At 39.3% G+C, this 19,045-nt stretch overlaps 1 protein-coding gene across 3 annotated transcripts in view; it reads left to right on the top strand.

Annotated features, from left to right (window-relative positions):
* The window catches only part of naa25 (N-alpha-acetyltransferase 25, NatB auxiliary subunit), an 86,624-nt gene that overhangs the window by 42,895 nt on the left and 24,684 nt on the right, over positions 1-19,045 (top strand). For all 3 annotated transcript variants that reach the window (XM_072247965.1, XM_072247963.1, XM_072247964.1), the window contains 7 exons: positions 1,209-1,416; positions 3,042-3,131; positions 6,551-6,731; positions 7,704-7,803; positions 10,635-10,786; positions 13,332-13,457; positions 15,981-16,224. In XM_072247965.1, the coding sequence (XP_072104066.1) occupies positions 1,209-1,416; positions 3,042-3,131; positions 6,551-6,731; positions 7,704-7,803; positions 10,635-10,786; positions 13,332-13,457; positions 15,981-16,224 (1,101 nt within the window). The remainder of the gene's footprint in view (positions 1-1,208; positions 1,417-3,041; positions 3,132-6,550; positions 6,732-7,703; positions 7,804-10,634; positions 10,787-13,331; positions 13,458-15,980; positions 16,225-19,045) is intronic.

Below are 19,045 nucleotides of genomic sequence, written 5' to 3' on the forward strand. Positions count from 1 at the left end.
TCACAAACCTGGAACATTTTGATTTAGAAATACTCTGTCTATTAAAGTCACTCTTAGATTTATTTTATGGGGTATTCTTGACTGGCAATAAGATATGTTCGTGTTATAGAATGGAACAACTTCCTTTTTTAGCCATTCACGAGTAACAACAATTCATGTGAGATGCCTTAATTCTGGAATTTCATTATGGTGATTACCTGCCATTTTCTTTTGTAACATAGAATTTTATTAATTTTTTTTCAACATGAACTTTGGTTGCCACTCCTAGCTTTTTTCTTTTGTACTTCTGCAATTCCCCTGCTCCACAACCTATTTGTTTTCCATTCATCGCATTTATTATTGCACATTTCCAATCCGTGCACACTCCTGCATTTCTTATTTTAACTTCTGTCTCTCCTGGCCACACGGAGTTTGAATTAGAATGTGGAATATTACAGCACACTATATGCCCTTTGGCCCACAATGTTGTGCTGACCTTTTAACCTACCCTTAAGGTCAATCTAACTCTACCCTCCAACATAACCTTCCTTTTTTTCTGTCATCCACGTGTCCATATCTATGAGTTATAGGGTGGTGAAGGCAGATACATTAAGAGAGTTTCCTAAATGCCTGTAATGTATCTGCTTCTACCACCACCCCGGCAGGATTTTCCACATACCCACCTCTCTGTAATTACTAGAAGCTTCCACAAATGACTGAATTATTTTGCCTTGTAGTGTACCTTTTAAAAGCAATAACTCCAACATTCCCATCTTTTTTAGCAGTCTCCTCTGATTACGCAGATTGAAGTTGTTTATTTTTAATGCATGCTTCCATTCTCCACAAATACTTCAGCATTTACTTGTGTTGCCATTTTTAGCTACACACCTGTTCTTTTTTAGAAAGGAATAGTCATTTGAATATTACTGTTTCTCCTCAATACTTGACTTATCAGGAAAATGGGGATTTACGTTTCTGCTTGTAACCACCTGATGATGGTTTGGAAAGAAGCATCTGTGTGCTTTTAGATGCTTTGCCAGTCTTTTTATTGCTGCGCTGAAAAGTGATCTGCCTTGTCATAGACGAATGGCAGAGTGAATATAAACCATCTTGGTGTGCTTTGTGTTTGTATCTTAATGTATAACAATGTGACATGTATAACATCTTTATTATATTTTTAGTTTTTTTTAAGTATAGGTATTGCTATTCTTGCTTTTATTTTTTTGCAGTTCATCAATAGACTGATGGAAGTAGTACCTCTGTCAGTGTCAACAGAGGGTGACCTTGCTTTGCCAGGTGATGTTAAAGCTATGCAGAGGCACATGTTTATCATCCAGTTTGCCAGATTGTTAGGTCTTCATGAGACCTTGGACCAGGCACAGAAACTCAATCTCATCCAGGAGCTTATGCAGAGATACAAGCATGCCCTTGAGTTTGGTGAGCTCACATTTTTATCTGTTCATGTTTTGTTAAAACTTTCTGCTTCCTGATGAAGCCTCCTATATGCATATTTTAAAGATTATACAGTGCATATATACACAATGTCCTTTAAATTGAAAGGCAAATGCTTCCTTCTGGAGGGTAAATCTGAAGCCGAGTTTGGTGTCAAATCAGTAGTGCTTCTGAAGTTTAACTAACTAAACTGCATGTTATATCATTGAGGCACTCATTGAGCTTTGCTCTTGTTATCTGGTGCAAACACCCAGATATTTAAGCAAGATATTGTATTTTTTGTTATGTTTCTTCCATTTAAGGAAGTGCCACACTAGATTGGATACAGTTGTGAAATGCCACTTGTGGTTAGCGTGGCATAATGACAAGAGAAAGAGTGCAAAAAAGAGGAGTCTTTTGTTTTTTTTTAAATTTCATTTTTATTATCCCAGGAACAATAAAAACCCAAAGGAGAGAGTGAGCATCAGTAATTGGAAAGTGACTATTTGCAGTAGTTAACAGCATTGTACTGGTACTTGAATAAGGAAAACTTAAAACATAATACAAATTGTGGGTGGCAGGGTGGAGATATGTATCTACCAAAGGAGGTGTAAGGTGTTCCTTCCCTCTGTAGCCTGCAGGTCACCCTTGGGCAAGGTGTAGCACCAGCTTAGCCCCCCCCCAATCAGGGTCACGTGAAGCCATGGGAGCAGGTCGTGGATGGTTATATGAGCAGCTGGTGCATATCACAAGTCCTGGTTATGAGACCACAGACGCCAGGCAGACAATCTCTGAAGAGTATTGATAATGGCGTAGGTCACCCGTTTTGTAAAGACACTACCCGGTAGAAGGTATTTTTACTTATGTAGAAAAAAATTTGCCAAGAACCATCATGGTCGTGGAAAGACCATGAGCACCTACTTCATACGAAACAGCACGTAATGAACGAATACAAATTGAATTTGGCAGTGGCAGTGACAGTTAAGGAGATGTATTTCCAGAGAACTAATTTGTAAATGATGGGGAAAGCTGGATTATGGGACTTGGGTTATGTAACAGCCCTTTCATATGGATATGACGTACTGAGTGGGTATCTCCTGTGCTGGGATATTCAGTGATCCTGTAGACTGTGTAGCCCCAGAGTAACTGCACAGGATCAAAAAACAAAGGTATGGGAGAAAACTGTAAATTGGCAGCAACTTAACTGCTCCTTAGATAGAATTTCTGGATCTTTTGTGTGTGATTAATGACCCGTGCCTTCTGTCTTGTATTACTTTAAAATTTAGGTATTTGCTTTTGTTATTATTTTTATTCACCATTTGAACTAACAATTGTGGTCAGTCTTGGTTGTGCTGGTTTCAGTTTTAACTGTTGCCTTGAGGCAGACTGCCATCAAATCCTCAGTGCCCCCTCAGAAAAGAATGTGAAAATCAAAAACTAACTGCAGATAGGAAGTCTGAATGCTGAAATACAGATGATACTGAAAATATTCAGAGCTCGTGCAGTACCAGTGGCAAGGGAAACCAGAGTTAGCCTTTCAAGTGGATGACCTAACTGGCTGAGTGTTTCTGACATTTCTCTCTTTTAATCTCGAATCAATTTAGTTCTTCATCTTTTGTTCTGTTCAATAGGAAAGTTGTGCTTAAAAACAGAATTGCAGTTCTCTGATAATTACTGTCTGTTCGCTGTGCATCTGCTTCTTGACATCTGGAAACAATCAGGTCAGTGATTCTTCTCAGCGTAACCTGCAACCTTATTTGCTGGAAAGGCTTTATGTTCTGAGGGAATTAAAATAGCTCTGTTTTGAATTATCGAGAAATCTTTTTTAAAAATTTCAATCAATGCTATAAATGTACCTTCTAAGAATTTTTCTTCTTGTAAACCTGTAGCTTGGAGCTGTGGTTAATTGCTCTAGTGTATTAACTAGCATCACAGAATTGAAAATAAATCAAAGTTCATCACAGTATAGCTCACTACAGACCCTTTGGCCCACAATTTTGTGCTGACCTTTTAACCTACTTCAAGATCAAGTTAACCCTTCTGTCCCACATAACCCTTCATCCATGTGCCTATCTCAGAGTCTCTTAAATGTCCCTAACGTTTCACTGCCTTTTATACCATTCTAGCTGTATGTTTCACTCACTTACCACTTTCTGTGTAAAAATGTACTTCTGACATCTTCCAGTTACCTTTGCTCCAATCACCATAAAATTATGCCCCCTCAATTTGCCATTGCTGCCCTGGGGGAAAAAAATGCTAGCTGTCCTTTCTATCAATGCCTTTTAGTATCTTGTATACCTCTATCAAGTCACCTCTCATCCTCCTTCAAAACCTTAGCTTGCTCAACGTATCTTCTTCAGACTTGCTCTCTGATCCAGGCAGCATCCCAGTAACTCTTCTCTGCACCTTCTCTAAAGTTTCCACATCCTATCTATATTGAGGTAACCAGAACTGAACACAATACTCCAAGCCCACTCTAACCAGAGTTTTATAGAGCTGTAACTAGTGAGGTCCGTGCGCTGTACACTACCTTAACCACCATATCAACTTCCATGGCAAATTTGATGGATCTATAGACATGAAACCCAAGAGCCCTCTGTTCCTCCACACTGCTAAAGAATCCTGCCATTAACCTTCTACTCTGCCTTCAAATTTTAGGGAGAACCTAAAATGAGGTCAGCACATTTCTCACACCAAGGTTAAATGAAATTGAAGATGTACAGTACTTTTATTATTGGGTGAAAAAAAGATTTAAAAAATCTTGTCACCTATTATATTTGGCAAGAAAACCAGAAAGGTCAAAGAGTTGGAGTAACAAAAAAAAGAAACTGATTAACATGAAAGGAGAATGATAAGCTTGGGTACTTGGTATTTGTCTCGACCACTTCCTCTGGCAGCTAGTTCCATATAACCATGTCTCTGTGTGGAAAATCTTACTCTTCTCATCTTAAACCTCTGTTCTCTTTACCCTAGCAAAAAGTGCATTTAAAGTTGCAAACAGGAGGAGGGATAATGGGAACAAAGAGAATGTCCTTAATAGTGCAAAGACTATAATATATCAATATTATTGTAATTTATAGTATATTTTGTGTATTGCACTTTAATCCAGCCACAAAACAACAAATTTCACGACATTTATCAGTGCTAATAAACCTGATTCTGATTCATCACTATGACTGTCATGTGTTGTTATTGCTTTTGGTGTCATTTAAGAGGTCAATATTATGAGTTAACTGTAACTGATCTTTCTAACATTCTTGTGTAGCTCCTGAATGATCAATCTTCAACAGAGGTCTCGGCTTCTTCTCCCATGCCATCATCTTAATAAATCCCAAGCCATTCTTCCGTCTCAGTTGCCATCATCACCTTGTACCCACTTCTTTGCCTACGTCTTCATTCAGACTGCGGTCTTTTATTTCTATCTTCAGAGTGGCTGACCCACCTCTGTCTTTCTTTGGAGTTCATTTTGTGATCTCCTAGAATGGGGAAAAAAGCAATGGGGACGAAGTAACCACTATGCAGAACACCTCCATTCAGTTTTCAAGTACAGCCCTAAGCTTGCAGTTGCTTGTCACTTTAATTCTTTATCCCACTCTGACTTTAATCTTTTGGCTCCACTATTCTGTGTAAGCTGAAGTAGTCATCTCTTATCTTCTGACAAAGCAAGTTGCAGCCCTCTGGGCATAACACTAAATTCAACCATTTCAGATAACCAGGAGTTACTGCTTGCATCAGAATTGGCCAGTTCTGATACAAGACAAACTGTAAGATAGTTTCGATTTATTTATTTTTCTTTCTGTCGTTTCTGGGTATTTCCAGGATTCTCTTCCATCTCGGGTTCCCACAACTGCTGTTTTGCTGTTCGGTTCCAATATGCTGTATATTTCCCCTCTAACTGCCCACCCTCATATGCATTGATTTACAGTAACGTAGACAGAAGCCATAATTAACCAACATTGATTTCCCTCTCAAATGGTACTGAAAGCAGTTGCTTATAACCTTGTCTTTACAATCTCTTTGTAATTAATTCAGAGGTTTGCATCCTGGGTAGTATTACTGTGGGTTATGACCAAAGGAAAAAATGCCTGGAGTTGCTCAGCATTTTTTAGTGCAAAGGTGTTTATTAGGTGCATCAAAAATTAAACTTACAAAAATTAGTGAAAAGAAAACTGCCAGTATTTACAAAAAGATATCTACCAGAAAACACAAAATAGCTCCATACTATTCTGGTCCAGTGTGAACTCCTGGCAGTCAGTCAGTCTGTCTGTCTCTCTTGCTCTCTTACTGCGTTGAGTTCCTTTTTATTCAGCACCAGGACATAACTTTGGTAATTAAATCTGTAAACTTAAAACTACACATGAATTAGAATATGCACCCCACAATGTAGTTACAATCATATTACAAAATAAACATAAGTATATGCCTTAAACACAGAATACAAACAACATGTACACATTTACACATCCCCATTGCTGAAGAAATAGAATATTCCTCTGTGTCTGGCGGGAAAGGCACCATAAAGCTAACTCAAGCATATTAGCTTGGTTTAGGATCAATTATGAGAATATACTGGGAGAAGACGTTGAAGTGTGTACACTCAGCACAACGACAGCAGAATGACCAGGCAATATTTGTGGGTGTAAGGAGTATGTTTACTGAGTGCTGTCTGTCACAATGTGCATGGACCACACCATTTATTGGCATCTGACGGCAACATCTTTTATAATGTCCAGACCAGAATGGACGTCCTTGCTTTTGGTCTTTGTACAATGCATGGTTATGTACAATTGAACTTCAGAATTTATTTACCCATTAATTTACATGGAAATTCTAAGATACCTTGATTTATGTGCCAGTAATTCATTCTAAACTTCCAATCTGTCAGAATTCAAGGAAATCAGGAAATAAGCCAAAATCTGTACAAGACTACAAATTAATATTTTGAATTGGGGATTGGATATAATGATTTTCTTTTATTATGGGGAAACAAAGTTGGAAAAGGTTTCGTGAGGTAGGTGATTCTATCTGCACTGGTTTAACACAGTTCATCTGACAAAATAAATACACTGGTTTCATTATTAACACACTGAATCTGTCAACAGTTCCTGTTTCATTCCTTTGTGTCCTGGTGTTCCTACAGGTGAAGAAAGACCCTTGTGGCAGTCTCTAGCACTACTGGAGGAAACCCTCTCTAACAGCCCCTCCAGTGCTCAGTTCAAGTTGCTGCTCATTCGAATCTACTGTCTTTTGGGAGCTTTTGAGCCAGTAGTAGACTTGTATACCAGCCTTGATGCCAAGCATGTGCAACATGACACAATTGGGTAGGTATTTATTCAAATTTGATAGATGGTATGCAAATATTCCCTTAACACAAACTTCTTCCATCCAGCTGACAGATTGTGACTTGTGTTGTGGGGTAGTTGTACTTTTAAAAGAGGAAAGAATAATAGAATCTAAGGACAAACAGGATTTTTTTTTGTATTTTAAGAATAACTGATATTGTATAGTACTTGTTTGGGTTCATGTTATCTGCTCATAGCACTAATTTTGATGTACTTTTGGCATCCTGACAACTCAAATGACACCCTAATAACGCAAAAGACGTGTCATATAGCAAAGCTCCATTAATGTGCAACTCAGCACTTTGGTTTCACGCTAACGGCTTTTCTAGACTATCAGGTGTCATTATATTAACACTCCAACACATTTATATTTAGTTTTTTATATATTAAACAGAACAGTAAATTTTCCAGTAAGTCCCAATGGATTTAAAGCGTGTGGAAATCAGAACCAGGTGAATTTCAAGAGGGTATGGGAAAGAAAACCAGGGGTCCTGTGAGTAGAAGAACATGGAAATTAGCATCCAAGGAGCCAGTTGCGTGATCATATGAATTTCTGTACAGATTATTGAATTTTTACTGTATGCACATTCAAGTTCATTAATATTCAACCATATATATGTATACTGCCAAACAAAACTGTGTGCCATCAGAGTACATTGGGTAATTCTGAGCTCAAATACTAAATTACATGAATGAAATCTTGGAATAAGAGATTAATCTTTCTGGATCTATAGAGACTAATTGGTTTATTTTTGCCTTAAATTTGAGGCAACTGAAGCAGGTTTAATTCTGTGGTTCTTTTACGGATCTGAAAGTAGCCATGGCAATTACAGATACTGAAAGTTACCTGCAGTAACCATCGTTTCCTGCTGTGGGTAAAACAGACAACACTTGATGCTGTAGTTTTTTTTTTGTTCAGTGTTGGTGTTTGACACTACGTTTGTTTGGCAGGTATTTGCTGACTCGATACGCAGAGCCTTTGGGCCACTTCGCTGCTGCTTCCCAAGCATGTAACTTCACACTCAGGTTTTTCCACTCCAACCAGAAAGATGTAAGTGTGCCAAAAATAGTGAGCTCTCTTGAGTTGTGCATTCTGACAATTATTAGCTTTCTTGTTCTGTTTTCTTTGCAACATCCTATAAATACCGTGCATGTAACAAAATCATTTGCTGTGCAGTCAATACTATTTATTTGTAAAATAGTCTTTGTGAATGATTTTTAAGTATACATTGGATTCCAGTTGGGCCATCGGTTAATTGAGGCAGCCACTTATTTGAGATAACTTTTAAAGAACAAAAACCAGTTGGAAGAAATAGCTGGGATTCCCTTCTTTTATTTGGGACACATGCCACTTAATTGGGACAGGAGACTGTTGCCAAATAGTTTCTAACTAACCCCAGACATGTGCACTTGTGTGGCTATTAGACGTGACACCGTGCTTAAGAGCAAACAGTTTTTAAACGACATCCATTGCGTGTGTTTATGTTCAAAAAGCAGTGATTTTTGTCATGGTAGTTGGTGAGAAATAAGTAGTAAGACAATTCAGAACTGATTTGCTCACTACGGTTTCAAGCGCTGAGAATTGAAGATGTCAGAAACAGTCAGGAGTGAAAGTGAAACTTCAACAAGTTAGGAACTATGAAGAATTTGAAGGTATCAACGATTATCTGGAATGTTACCTTTGGTCCACTTAACTGTGGCTTCATGTAGCTGTTTGTATGTGAAAGCAGCCACACCCCATTACACTACATCAATAGGTGGGTTTAACTAGGTGAGAGTAGCCAGTGGGTCTCATACCCGTGTGGACGTGCCTGTCCTAGTGTGCAAAGTCAGCACCGGCAGGCTGGGTGGATGAGATCTACACCAGGAAGGCGTTTGTGCAATACTCCGTGGAGAGCAAATGGCATGATGGGGCACAGAAGAAGTCATGGGCATCCTTTGCAACTAAGGAAGACCCCAGTTGTGTCATCTACCCGTATTACTGAACCTGGACCTCCAAGGTAAAGAGAATGTAATGCTCAGGGGCATTGGTCTTTCCATTTTAAAAGCTCTCCTGCACAGGTTTCCTGTCATTGGCGGATATAACAGACAACCACCAGTAGTATTGGTAGTGCTCTAATTTTGTTCTGCATTTCATTTAAGTGCATAATTTGTTACTCAGTTAAACAGTAGTTTGTCTTTTATATACTTTTTAAATTATTCCCGTGAAATTTGGGCTAATTAGGGCAGCCACTTAATTAAGCCAATGTGTACTGGTCCTAATTAACGGGAATCCACTAATTTTTTTTTTAGTTTTTGATTTAATCAGTTGCATTTAGGTTTACTAATGTATTTTTTTTTGGACATAGGCTCCTAATGGTTGTTAGTTGTAATTGGTGTATTAGTCAAGCAGAACAGTATGAGTCCAACCTTTTGAGAAGCTATACTAACCTAATGCATCACAAGATTTTGACGTATTCTTGAAATGTTTTAAGTGCCAGATTCTCTTGGTACAGATGATAAATTGTGGTGAATTACATCGACACCAATGCCTTTAGAAACCTTCCAACAAGGTCATTCTTTGTTCTTGATACTTTTTCAGAACCTTAGAGAAAAGGTTATTTGGCGAGTTTACACTTTGTAAGAGCACTATCAGCAATATCTTACAAATTTGCTGATGATTTGAGAGTAGATTTTATTCACACAAGACATATCTGCCTAATTCACCACATTAGTGGATGACAGAGACTCATCTAGGTCAAGAGCACAGATTTTCAGCATGACAACCACAATATTGTTATCTCACCAGTTTTTGCTGTCACATAGGGAAGATCACTACCAGCGAAAAGAGATTTCAATAGAATGCTGAGATAATCATGCACTCGAAATATCTGGCTGAAGATCATTGCATATGCTTTGGTCTTCAATTTAACTTGTCTGAGCTAATATTACAGATTATTAATTGTTCGGGAATACATTTCTGCTCCTGCTAAAGCAACCTCTTGTATGTACCTTATTTTGAGCTAGTAAATCTGTCCAAGAACAGTCTCACTTAACATGGTGGTTATGAAACACAATAGATTTTGTTGTCTTGTAGACCATGTGATGGTTACTCCTGCTATCCTCTAATAAACAATGCATCAAGGAATGGGATATTGTTAAGGGAAATGAGAGAGTGGTGATTCTCTCGTGTTAATTCTCTCAATACCAGTCACAGGCTCAGCCAGGTAGATTCAGTGTATGGCCAGGTCAGTTTTTACTGATGCTGTTTAGTCATTTGCTAATCCCTTCTGAAATCTACCACCTAGCAAATTTTCAATGTCCATGTGGAGAAGAAAAAAGCGTAAACATTTCAGATCTGTGATCTTTTATTATAATGGGGAATCAAGTGATTCTTGCCCTGGAGTTAAATAGTATGTAATTTTCCTCCATGAAAAATGGCATGTGTGAATGTGCAGCACAGTAGTGTAGTTGTTAGCACAACGCTTTACAGTACAGGTGACCTGGGTTCAATTCTCGCTACTCCCTGTAAGGAGTTTGTACATTCTTCCCGTGACTACATGGGTTTCCTCTGGGTGCTCTGGCTTCCTTCCACAGTCCAAAGACCTTCCGGTCGGTAGGTGAATTGTTCGTTGTAAATTGTCCCGTGATTAGGCTTGGATTAAATCAGGGGATTGCTGTGTAGAACAGCTGAAAGAGCCTATTCTGTGCTTATAAACATAGCCTGGGTCCTCTAGTGGGACGATCTATCAAGAATCATTGTTTTTCAGAGGAAAATGAGAAAATTATATTATTTGAATAGCTTTACAAAAGAAATTTAAGAAATGGTTTGCTTGCAGGTATGTTGCTTATAGTAAGAGCAGTTTTCTTTTTAAATACTGTGTTGGTTTACTTTACTTTCAGACCTCTGAATATATAATTCAGGCATATAAATATGGTGCTTTTGAGAAGATCCCAGAATTCATTGCCTTTCGGAACAGACTGAACAACTCTCTGCATTTTGCACAAGTCCGTATTGAGCGTATGCTGTTAGACCTCTTCCTCGAAGCAAACATGTATGTGTTATACTGTACCTCACTTTATCAGAAGAACAGAGCTTTTGGTTATTACTAATTGATGTATTTGTTTAACAACAATTGATAGCAAAGTTTTATATCTATGACAAATAGTTACATGAAAAGCAAAAAAATGTGGGAAAATCTGAATCTAAAGCAAAAAGTGCTGGAAATGCTCAGTGGATCAGGCAGCTTTGTTGGAAAGGGATTATTTTATATCCTGTGACTTGTATATTTAGTGTTTAATGAAACTACTCACTTGCATGTTTGTATATTGTATGAAAACTTACAGCAACATTTTGTACAGTCATGTACTGTGGTTTGACTGCGTGCTGAAGGATGACGTTAAGGTGAAGGTTTCTTGATGTAAGTGCCTTCCATGAGAACAATATGGTCACAGGGTAAAGTAATTTGTTTGGAATTTGTTTCTGGTGCTTTGGAATCCAAGTTACTTATTCAGAAAGTTTCATTTTGGTAAAATAATTTAAGATTGAGAGAATTTAGAATACCCTTTTCCTTGTTGAGTGTACTTGTCACAACTGACCAGGATTTCCACACTTCTGCACTACTGAGGACTCTTAGCAAAGAAAACCATTCAGATATCATCTTTGTGATGGTTTTAACATGCCCAGATGGAAGGTGAGGTGTTGCTCAAATTTATCCTCATTAGAACAGTGCTGTCACCACAAGCTGATTAATCAAAGTTGGGTTTATTATTAAAGATCTCCAGCACCCAGCGCATACGCTTCTCTCACTGTTACCATCAGGTAGGAGATACAGAAGCCTGAAGGCACACACTCAGCGATTCAGGAACAGCTTCTTTCCCTCTGACATCCAATTCCTAAATGGACTTTGAAACTTTGGACACTACCACATTTTTTTTCATATGTAGTATTTCTGTTTTTGTACATTTTTAAAATAATCTATTCAATATGCGTAATTGATTTACTTGTTTATTATGTTTTATTTTATTTTTTTCTCTCTCTCTCTCCTAGATTATGTATTGCATTGAACTGCTGCTGCTAACTTAACAAATTTCACGTCACATGCCAGTGATAATAAACCTGGTTCTGTTTCTGAATTCTGATTCTAAATGGAGAATTTTAGAGGGAGACAACTAGAAGCTCATTGTTAGCCTTGCAAATTGAACCACTCCATGTGAATTCTGACCTTGCTTTATCCAGGGCAAGAAAGGATAAGAGTAAAGTTGGGAGAAATAGAGGTGTCAGTGATGTAAAACGGCCTTCTAAAATTGGCCTTGCCTCAATTCATTCCTTGTCTTTCTATATTATTTGACCCAGCTAAACTAAATGTATCTGATTTTAGGGTAACTATCTGCATGGTGCTTTTTCTCGTACCTTCCCTGGCTCATTAGTTAAAAGAATGATTATTGGTAACTTGACCTTGCTGGACACTGAAGTGTTTTCTTAAATGCATTTTGAGAATTCTGCACACCCTTTTCATCTTACACTGCTGGCTTTCTGTTCTACCCCTATTAATTTAAATTTGCCCTATATCTTTTCGTCTAGTATCCCTGACTCCTAGCAGCCTGTAACATAATATTAACAATGTGATTTTGCCCTTTCTCGTTCCTTAGTTGAGCTCTAATATGAATGGTAAGGAAAATACTGGAATCAACAAAGAACGCTTAAAATGTACTAAGCAGAGCCAGCGTAGATATGTGAAAGACCAAACTGGGTCAAGTAAATAAGGGAGAACCAATGCATCCAGTATATCTGAATTTTAGGAAGGCTGATAAGGTTCCACATAAACCATTAGTCAGCAGGGCTGGAGACATGAAACTGGAACATGGGCTGAGAATTGGTTATCTGATAAAGAATACGGTTAAGTGGAACATTTGTACGGTAGAAAGCTATGTCTGAGGTTACTTGGGTATCATCGGTTGGATCTCAGCTTTTCAATATCTGAATCATTCTGTGTTTTTTTTACCACTGAGACTTGTATTTAAATGCAATTCACAATGATGAAATGACTCTCCCCATGCCAGTAATGGCAATCCTTCTAGGGGTTCCCTACATGGGGTACATGGGTGAAAAGGTTGGGAACCCCTGTGGACAAAATGAAATTACTGTTCCATTTGAGCATGGTCTAAAACTGCTCATTAACAGTCGTGGATTATAACTGGGCCAAAACATTGCAGCCATTGGAATTCTAAAACAAAATAAAGACTACTAGAATTACACGGAAGGCGAAGGCGGCATTTGTGGCAGTAGAAAGATTTGATTATTCAGGTTGATGATATTTCATATGGCTGAAGTCCCATTGTGTTATTCCGAGTTTGACAAATTAATCTGAGTGGGCTTGTGAGTATGAATTATATTATAACGAGGCTTCAAAGGATATGGACAAGTTGAGTGTGACAGAAACATGGTAGATGGAATATGAAGAGGAAAAATCTGAGGTAATATTCTAGCAGCTTTGTCTTCAGCCGCGTGTAACAATGCAATGTGGCAGCATGCTGTTTGTTAAAATCCCATGTGTCAGTTTTCTTATTTAATGCCCGTTCTCTCATGTCCTTTTTCAGAACACAAACCCTAGAAGAAAGTATAAAGTCCATGGGTTTATGTCCAGATGAAGATGATATTCCATGGGACAGCCTTCGAGATAACCGGGATCTAACTGTTCTCTTATGCTGGGATCCAAAGGAGAGGTATGTCAGGCTCTTGAAATTGTTCCTGTAAAGTGTCCTACTTGTTCTCCCTCTCCCATCAACTGTCAAACTTTTCCTCACCCGCTTCTGCTGACCTGAACTTGCTGCTCATTCTTTTTAACCTGTCCTTCAGATTTACTTGCTTCAGACCAATGACCACATCTCAGTCCTCTCTATGTATTCTTACCAGCTCATAGCCTTGTCCCGCCAATATTTTCCGTAAACTGCCTTGTAAGCACTATTTAGTTTCCAGGTTTATTCTTCCTCTGAATGCTAGTTCTTGTAGGACCATCAGTTATCTGCATCACTCTGCGATTTAAAAAAAAATGCAGTCTTACATCCTCATGCTGCAAATCTGAAGATCCAGAACAGCAATAGGTACATTTAATATCTGAGAAGTATGTACAATATACATCCTGAAATTCTTTTTCTTCACAAACATCTGCAAAAACAGAAGAGTGCCCCAAAAAATGAATGATAGTTAAAACGTTAGAACCCCAAAGCCCCCTCCCCAGCTCCCCACTCCCACACACACATCTAAAATGTTAAAGGAACTCCGTGGGTCCTGATGAAGGATCTTGACCTCCAAAACAATGACTCTTTTTATTCCTTTCCATAGCTGCTGTGTGTGTTCCTCAAGCTGCAGCTTTAATAATACAACTGGTTCAACTTTCTACTACTGTCCTTGGCTTGGCTGCTTCTGTCTCCACAGCAAGGCCAATTTGTGACAAAAGGTTACCTTTGCAGGTGTTTGCTTAAACGTCTTCCAGCATAATGTCCATTTCTTCCTTAATAGTAAATCTGATGAAATAATCATCTTTTTCTAATATAAAATTTGTCATTTCAGTTTGCCTCCACCACTTTGCTCAGCTGCCAGCTCCACCAGTGCATAACTATAAGCTACTTTCTCAACTCTCAAAGCCATCAATAAACTTTGCTTCTACCACGTCTTCTCACACCATCTAAAACAAAATAACACCACCACCCTTCTATCGCTGTCATCTTCACACCCTGATCAGATACTTGGCTTATTCACTTCCTTTGACTGACTTATTTGCCTGTCAGTCTCTTTTTATTGCCATTGAGATCCAATTCACTGATGAAGTGACTCCTCTCATGCCAGTGATAATGATCTTTTCTTATAAATTAAATTTGAATAATCAGTGTTCCTTATCCTACTGAATGTGATTCAAAGCTAAATAGTAACTGTCGTGGATTGTAACTATACTAAAATTCTGCTGGCACTGCAATTCTAAAACAAAAGTCTTAGAGCAATACAAGACATATACAGGCCATTCAGTCCATCTGGTTCATGCTGACCATGGTGTCCACTCAGCTGATCCTGATCTTTTAAATTCGGCCCATATCCCTCCAAGTCAGGGGTTCCCAACCCTTTTTTTTCATGCCTTGGAGTCTTGTCATTAACTGAGGGGTCCTTGGTCCCTGGTCCCCAGTCCCCAGGTTGGGAACACCTGCTTCAAGGCTTGCCCCTCCATGGACCTATCAAGTTCTTGTTAAAAAAAATCCTATTGTTTTTAATCTCATCCACTTACTCTGGCATCTGATTCCATTTTATCTCTGCATGATAAAGTTGCTCCTTAGGTTCCTTTTAAATCTGTATCCTCTCACCACTAATCTGTGCCCCCTAGTTTTGGTCTCTCCTACTCTGGGGGGCGGGGGGAGGGGGAATGATTGTTGCTTTCCACCTTATCTATGCCTCTCAGAATATTAAACATTTCTTTGTTCACCACACATTCTCCTACATTACAAAGAATGAAGACCCAGCCTGGCCAATCTGTCCCTTTAACTCAGGCCTTATCGTCATGGCAACATTCTCATAAATCTTCTTCCAGTTTAACCATATCTTCACTATTATAGTGTGTCCAAAACTGTACGTGGTATTCCACGTGTAGCCTCACCAGCAACTTGTACAACTCGAAATACATCGCAGGTCAAGGTAGCATTCGTTCAAAGTTCAATGTAAATTTATTATCTTAACTATGTAAATTTCACCATAAACATTTGATATTCATTTTCTTATGAGCATACTCAGTAAATCCAAGAACCAAAATAGAATCACTAAAAAACCACACCCAACAGGGTAGACAAACAACTAGTGTGCAAAAGTCAACAGACTGTGCAAATACAAAAGAAAAAAATTAATAAATATGGGGAACATGAGATCAAGAGTGAAGTCATCTCCACTGGTCCAAGAGCCTGATGGCTGAGGCAAAATAACTGTTCCCGAACACGGAGGCTCAAGTCCCCTGGCGCCTGCACCATCCTAAAATGTACTTTTATTAATAAAAGTTAATTATTTATGTTCATGATCATTCACTGTGACTGATGTGATGAAAGATTATTGACAAGAACTGTAATTAGTCATCAAATTTAGTAAAACTACAGTGTGGCTAATCTGTGTATTCTGCTATTCAATACTTGTAAATTGCTGAGTGAAATCTACTTCATATATTCTTACAAATTAAATTTCAATGTAACTTTTTCCCCCCCAAACTGTGAAAGTGAATTGTCAGACGGTCAAAGGAAGAATTCTATGAAAGAAGAGAGAACGTGGCTTCAGATTCGTTCATTAACGCTACGCTTGGTCTGTGCACTCGCTGCCATCAGCCACACAGTTGAGCCGAAGAATTCCAAAAAAACAACTGAGAATGGTGTTACTTCAAAAATTGACACGCTACGTTCTTTACTTCAACAGCTTGAATGCATAGTGCAGACTGAGAAGAAAAGAGACAAACAAATTGTTCAGGTAGAATTCTTAACAAGAAACATAATTTGGTTGGAAAGTGCAATGTACAGTATGTTCCTAAGATATTACAATACTTAGAGCTTAACAACAAATTTTCTATTCATACCTATTCCGGTTGGTCTTGTACTTCCTCCCTTCAACTTTATCAGTTTTCCCAGGCGGAGTTGACAAAAAGCACTTTACAATGACTTGCAGAGCAGAAGAATCACATGGTCAGTCCCCAGTGTGTTGTCAACGTTTGACCCGAACCACCCAGGGAAAATGTGAGAAAACAGTGGTGTTCTTTCTTTTGATATATACTTTGTTCTGGCAGGATTGGCCAGCAGTTGAATAAGTTGCCAACAAGAAGAGTGCTGGAAGAGTGGAAAGCATTGACCTGTTGTGATGTAATCCAATATCTGCCACAGCAACCATCGTCAAAGCACATTTCCCTTTTAGCGTTTGCTGCTCAGAAAACAGTGAGATGTTAGGTAGCACCAGCCAGACTTAATATACGAATTATAGTATATTATAGTACATACATACTGTTGAAGACTTTGAACAACGGGTGTGAATTGGGATGATGTTTTTGCAGGGAAATGTACTATGGACATGTGGTCGATGTTTAGAGATCTCTTGCAGGATGTTAGGGATAAGTTTGTCCCGGTGAGGAAGATAAAGAATGGTAGGGTGAAGGAACCATGGGTGACAAGTGAGATGGAAAATCTAGTCAGGTGGAAGAAGGCAGCATACATGAGGTTTAGGAAGCAAGGATCAGATGGGTCTATTGAGGAATATAGGGAAGCAAGAAAGGAGCTTCAGAAGGGACTGAGAAGAGCAAGAAGGGGGCATGAGAAGACCTTGGCGAGTCGGGTAAAGGAAAACTCCAAGGCATTCTTCAATTATGTGAAGAGAAAAAAGGATGACAGGAGTGAAGGTAGGACCAATTAGAGATAAAGTTGGGAAGATGTGCCTGGAGGCTGTGGAAGTGAGCGAGGTCCTCAATGAATATTTCTCTTCAGTATTCACCAATGAGAGGGAACTTGATGATGGTGAGGACAATATGAGTGAGGTTGATGTTCTGGAGCATGTTGATATTAAGGGAGAGAAGGTGTTGGAGTTGTTAAAATACATTAGGACGGATAAGTCCCCGGGGCCTGACGGAATATTCCCCAGGCTGCTCCACGAGGCGAAGGAAGAGATTGCTGAGCCTCTGGCTAGGATCTTTATGTCCTCGTTGTCCATGGGAATGGTACCGGAGGATTGGAGGGAGGCGAATGTTGTCCCCTTCTTCGAAAAAGGTAGTAGGGATAGTCCGGGTAATTATAGACCAGTGAGCCTTACGTCTGTGGTGGGAAAGCTGTTGGAAAAGATTCTTAGAGATAGGGTCTGTGGGCATTTAGAGAATCGTGGTCTGATCAGGGACAGTCAGCATGGCTTTGTGAAGGGCAGATGGTGTCTAACAAGCCTGATAGAGTTCTTTGAGGAGGTGACCAGGCATATAGATGAGGGTAGTGCAGTGGATGTGATCTATATGGATTTTAGTAAGGCATTTGACAAGGTTCCACATGGTAGGCTTATTCAGAAAGTCAGAAAGCATGGTATCCAGGGAAGTTTGGCCAGGTGGATTCAGAATTGGCTTGCCTGGGGAAGGCTGAGGGTTATGCTGGAGGGAGTACATTCAGATTGGAGGATTGTGACTAGTGGTGTCCCACAAGGATCTGTTCTGGGACCTCTACTTTTTGTGATTTTTATTAACGACCTAGATATGGGGGTAGAAGAGTGGGTTGGCAAGTTTGCAGACGACACAAAGGTTGGTGGTGTTGTAGAGGACTGTCGAAGATTGCAGAAAGACATTGATAGGAATGAGAAGTGGGCTGAGAAGTGGCAGATGGAGTTCAACCTGGAGAAGTGTGAGGTGGTACACTTTGGAAGGACAAACTCCAAGACAGAGTACAAAGTAAATGGCAGGATACTTGGTAGTGTGGAGGAGCAGAGGAATCTGGGGGTACGTGTCCACAGATCCCTGAAAGTTATCTCACAGGTGGATAGGGTAGTTAAGAAAGCTTATGGGGTGTTAGCTTTCATAAGTCGAGGGATAGAGTTAAGAGTCGCGATGTAATGATGCAGCTCTATAAAACTCTGGTTAGGCCACACTTTTACTACTTTGTCCAGTTCTGGTTGCCTCACTATAGGAAGAATGTGGAAGCATTGGAAAGGGTACAGAGGAGATTTACCAGGATGCTGCCTGGTTTAGAGAGTATGCATTATGATCAGAGATTAAGGGAGCTAGGGCTTTACTCTTTGGAGAGAAGGAGGATGAGAGGAGACATGATAGAGGCGTACAAGATAATAAGAGGAATAGATAGAGCGGATAGCCAGCGCCTCTTCCCCAGGGCACCACTGCTTAATAGAAGAGGACATGGCTTTAAGGTAAGGGGTGGGAAGTTCAAGGGGGATATTAGAGGAAGGTTTTTTACTCAGTGGTTGGTGCGTGGAATGCACTGCCTGAGTCAATGGTGGAGACAGATACACTAGTGAAGTTTAAGAGACTATTAGACAGGTATATGGAGGAATTTAAGTTGGGGGCTTATATGGGAGGCAGGGTTTGAGGGTCAGCACAACATTGTGGGCTGAAGGGCCTGTACTGTGCTGTACTATTCTATGTTTTATTAACTTGAAGCTTCTGTCACTTGCTTAACCGCTGGCTCAGATTTTCAAGCTCTTATGAATTCTTTCTCCAGTCCTTTAATAACAGAAGCGGGAAGAGGGCAGCAGGAGTTTCTAGCTACAGTTGAAGTCAGAAGTTTACATACACCTTAGCCAAATACATTTAAACTCA

Source organism: Mobula birostris, chromosome 31 (genome assembly GCF_030028105.1).
Source record: "Mobula birostris isolate sMobBir1 chromosome 31, sMobBir1.hap1, whole genome shotgun sequence".
Lineage (NCBI taxonomy): Eukaryota > Metazoa > Chordata > Chondrichthyes > Myliobatiformes > Myliobatidae > Mobula > Mobula birostris.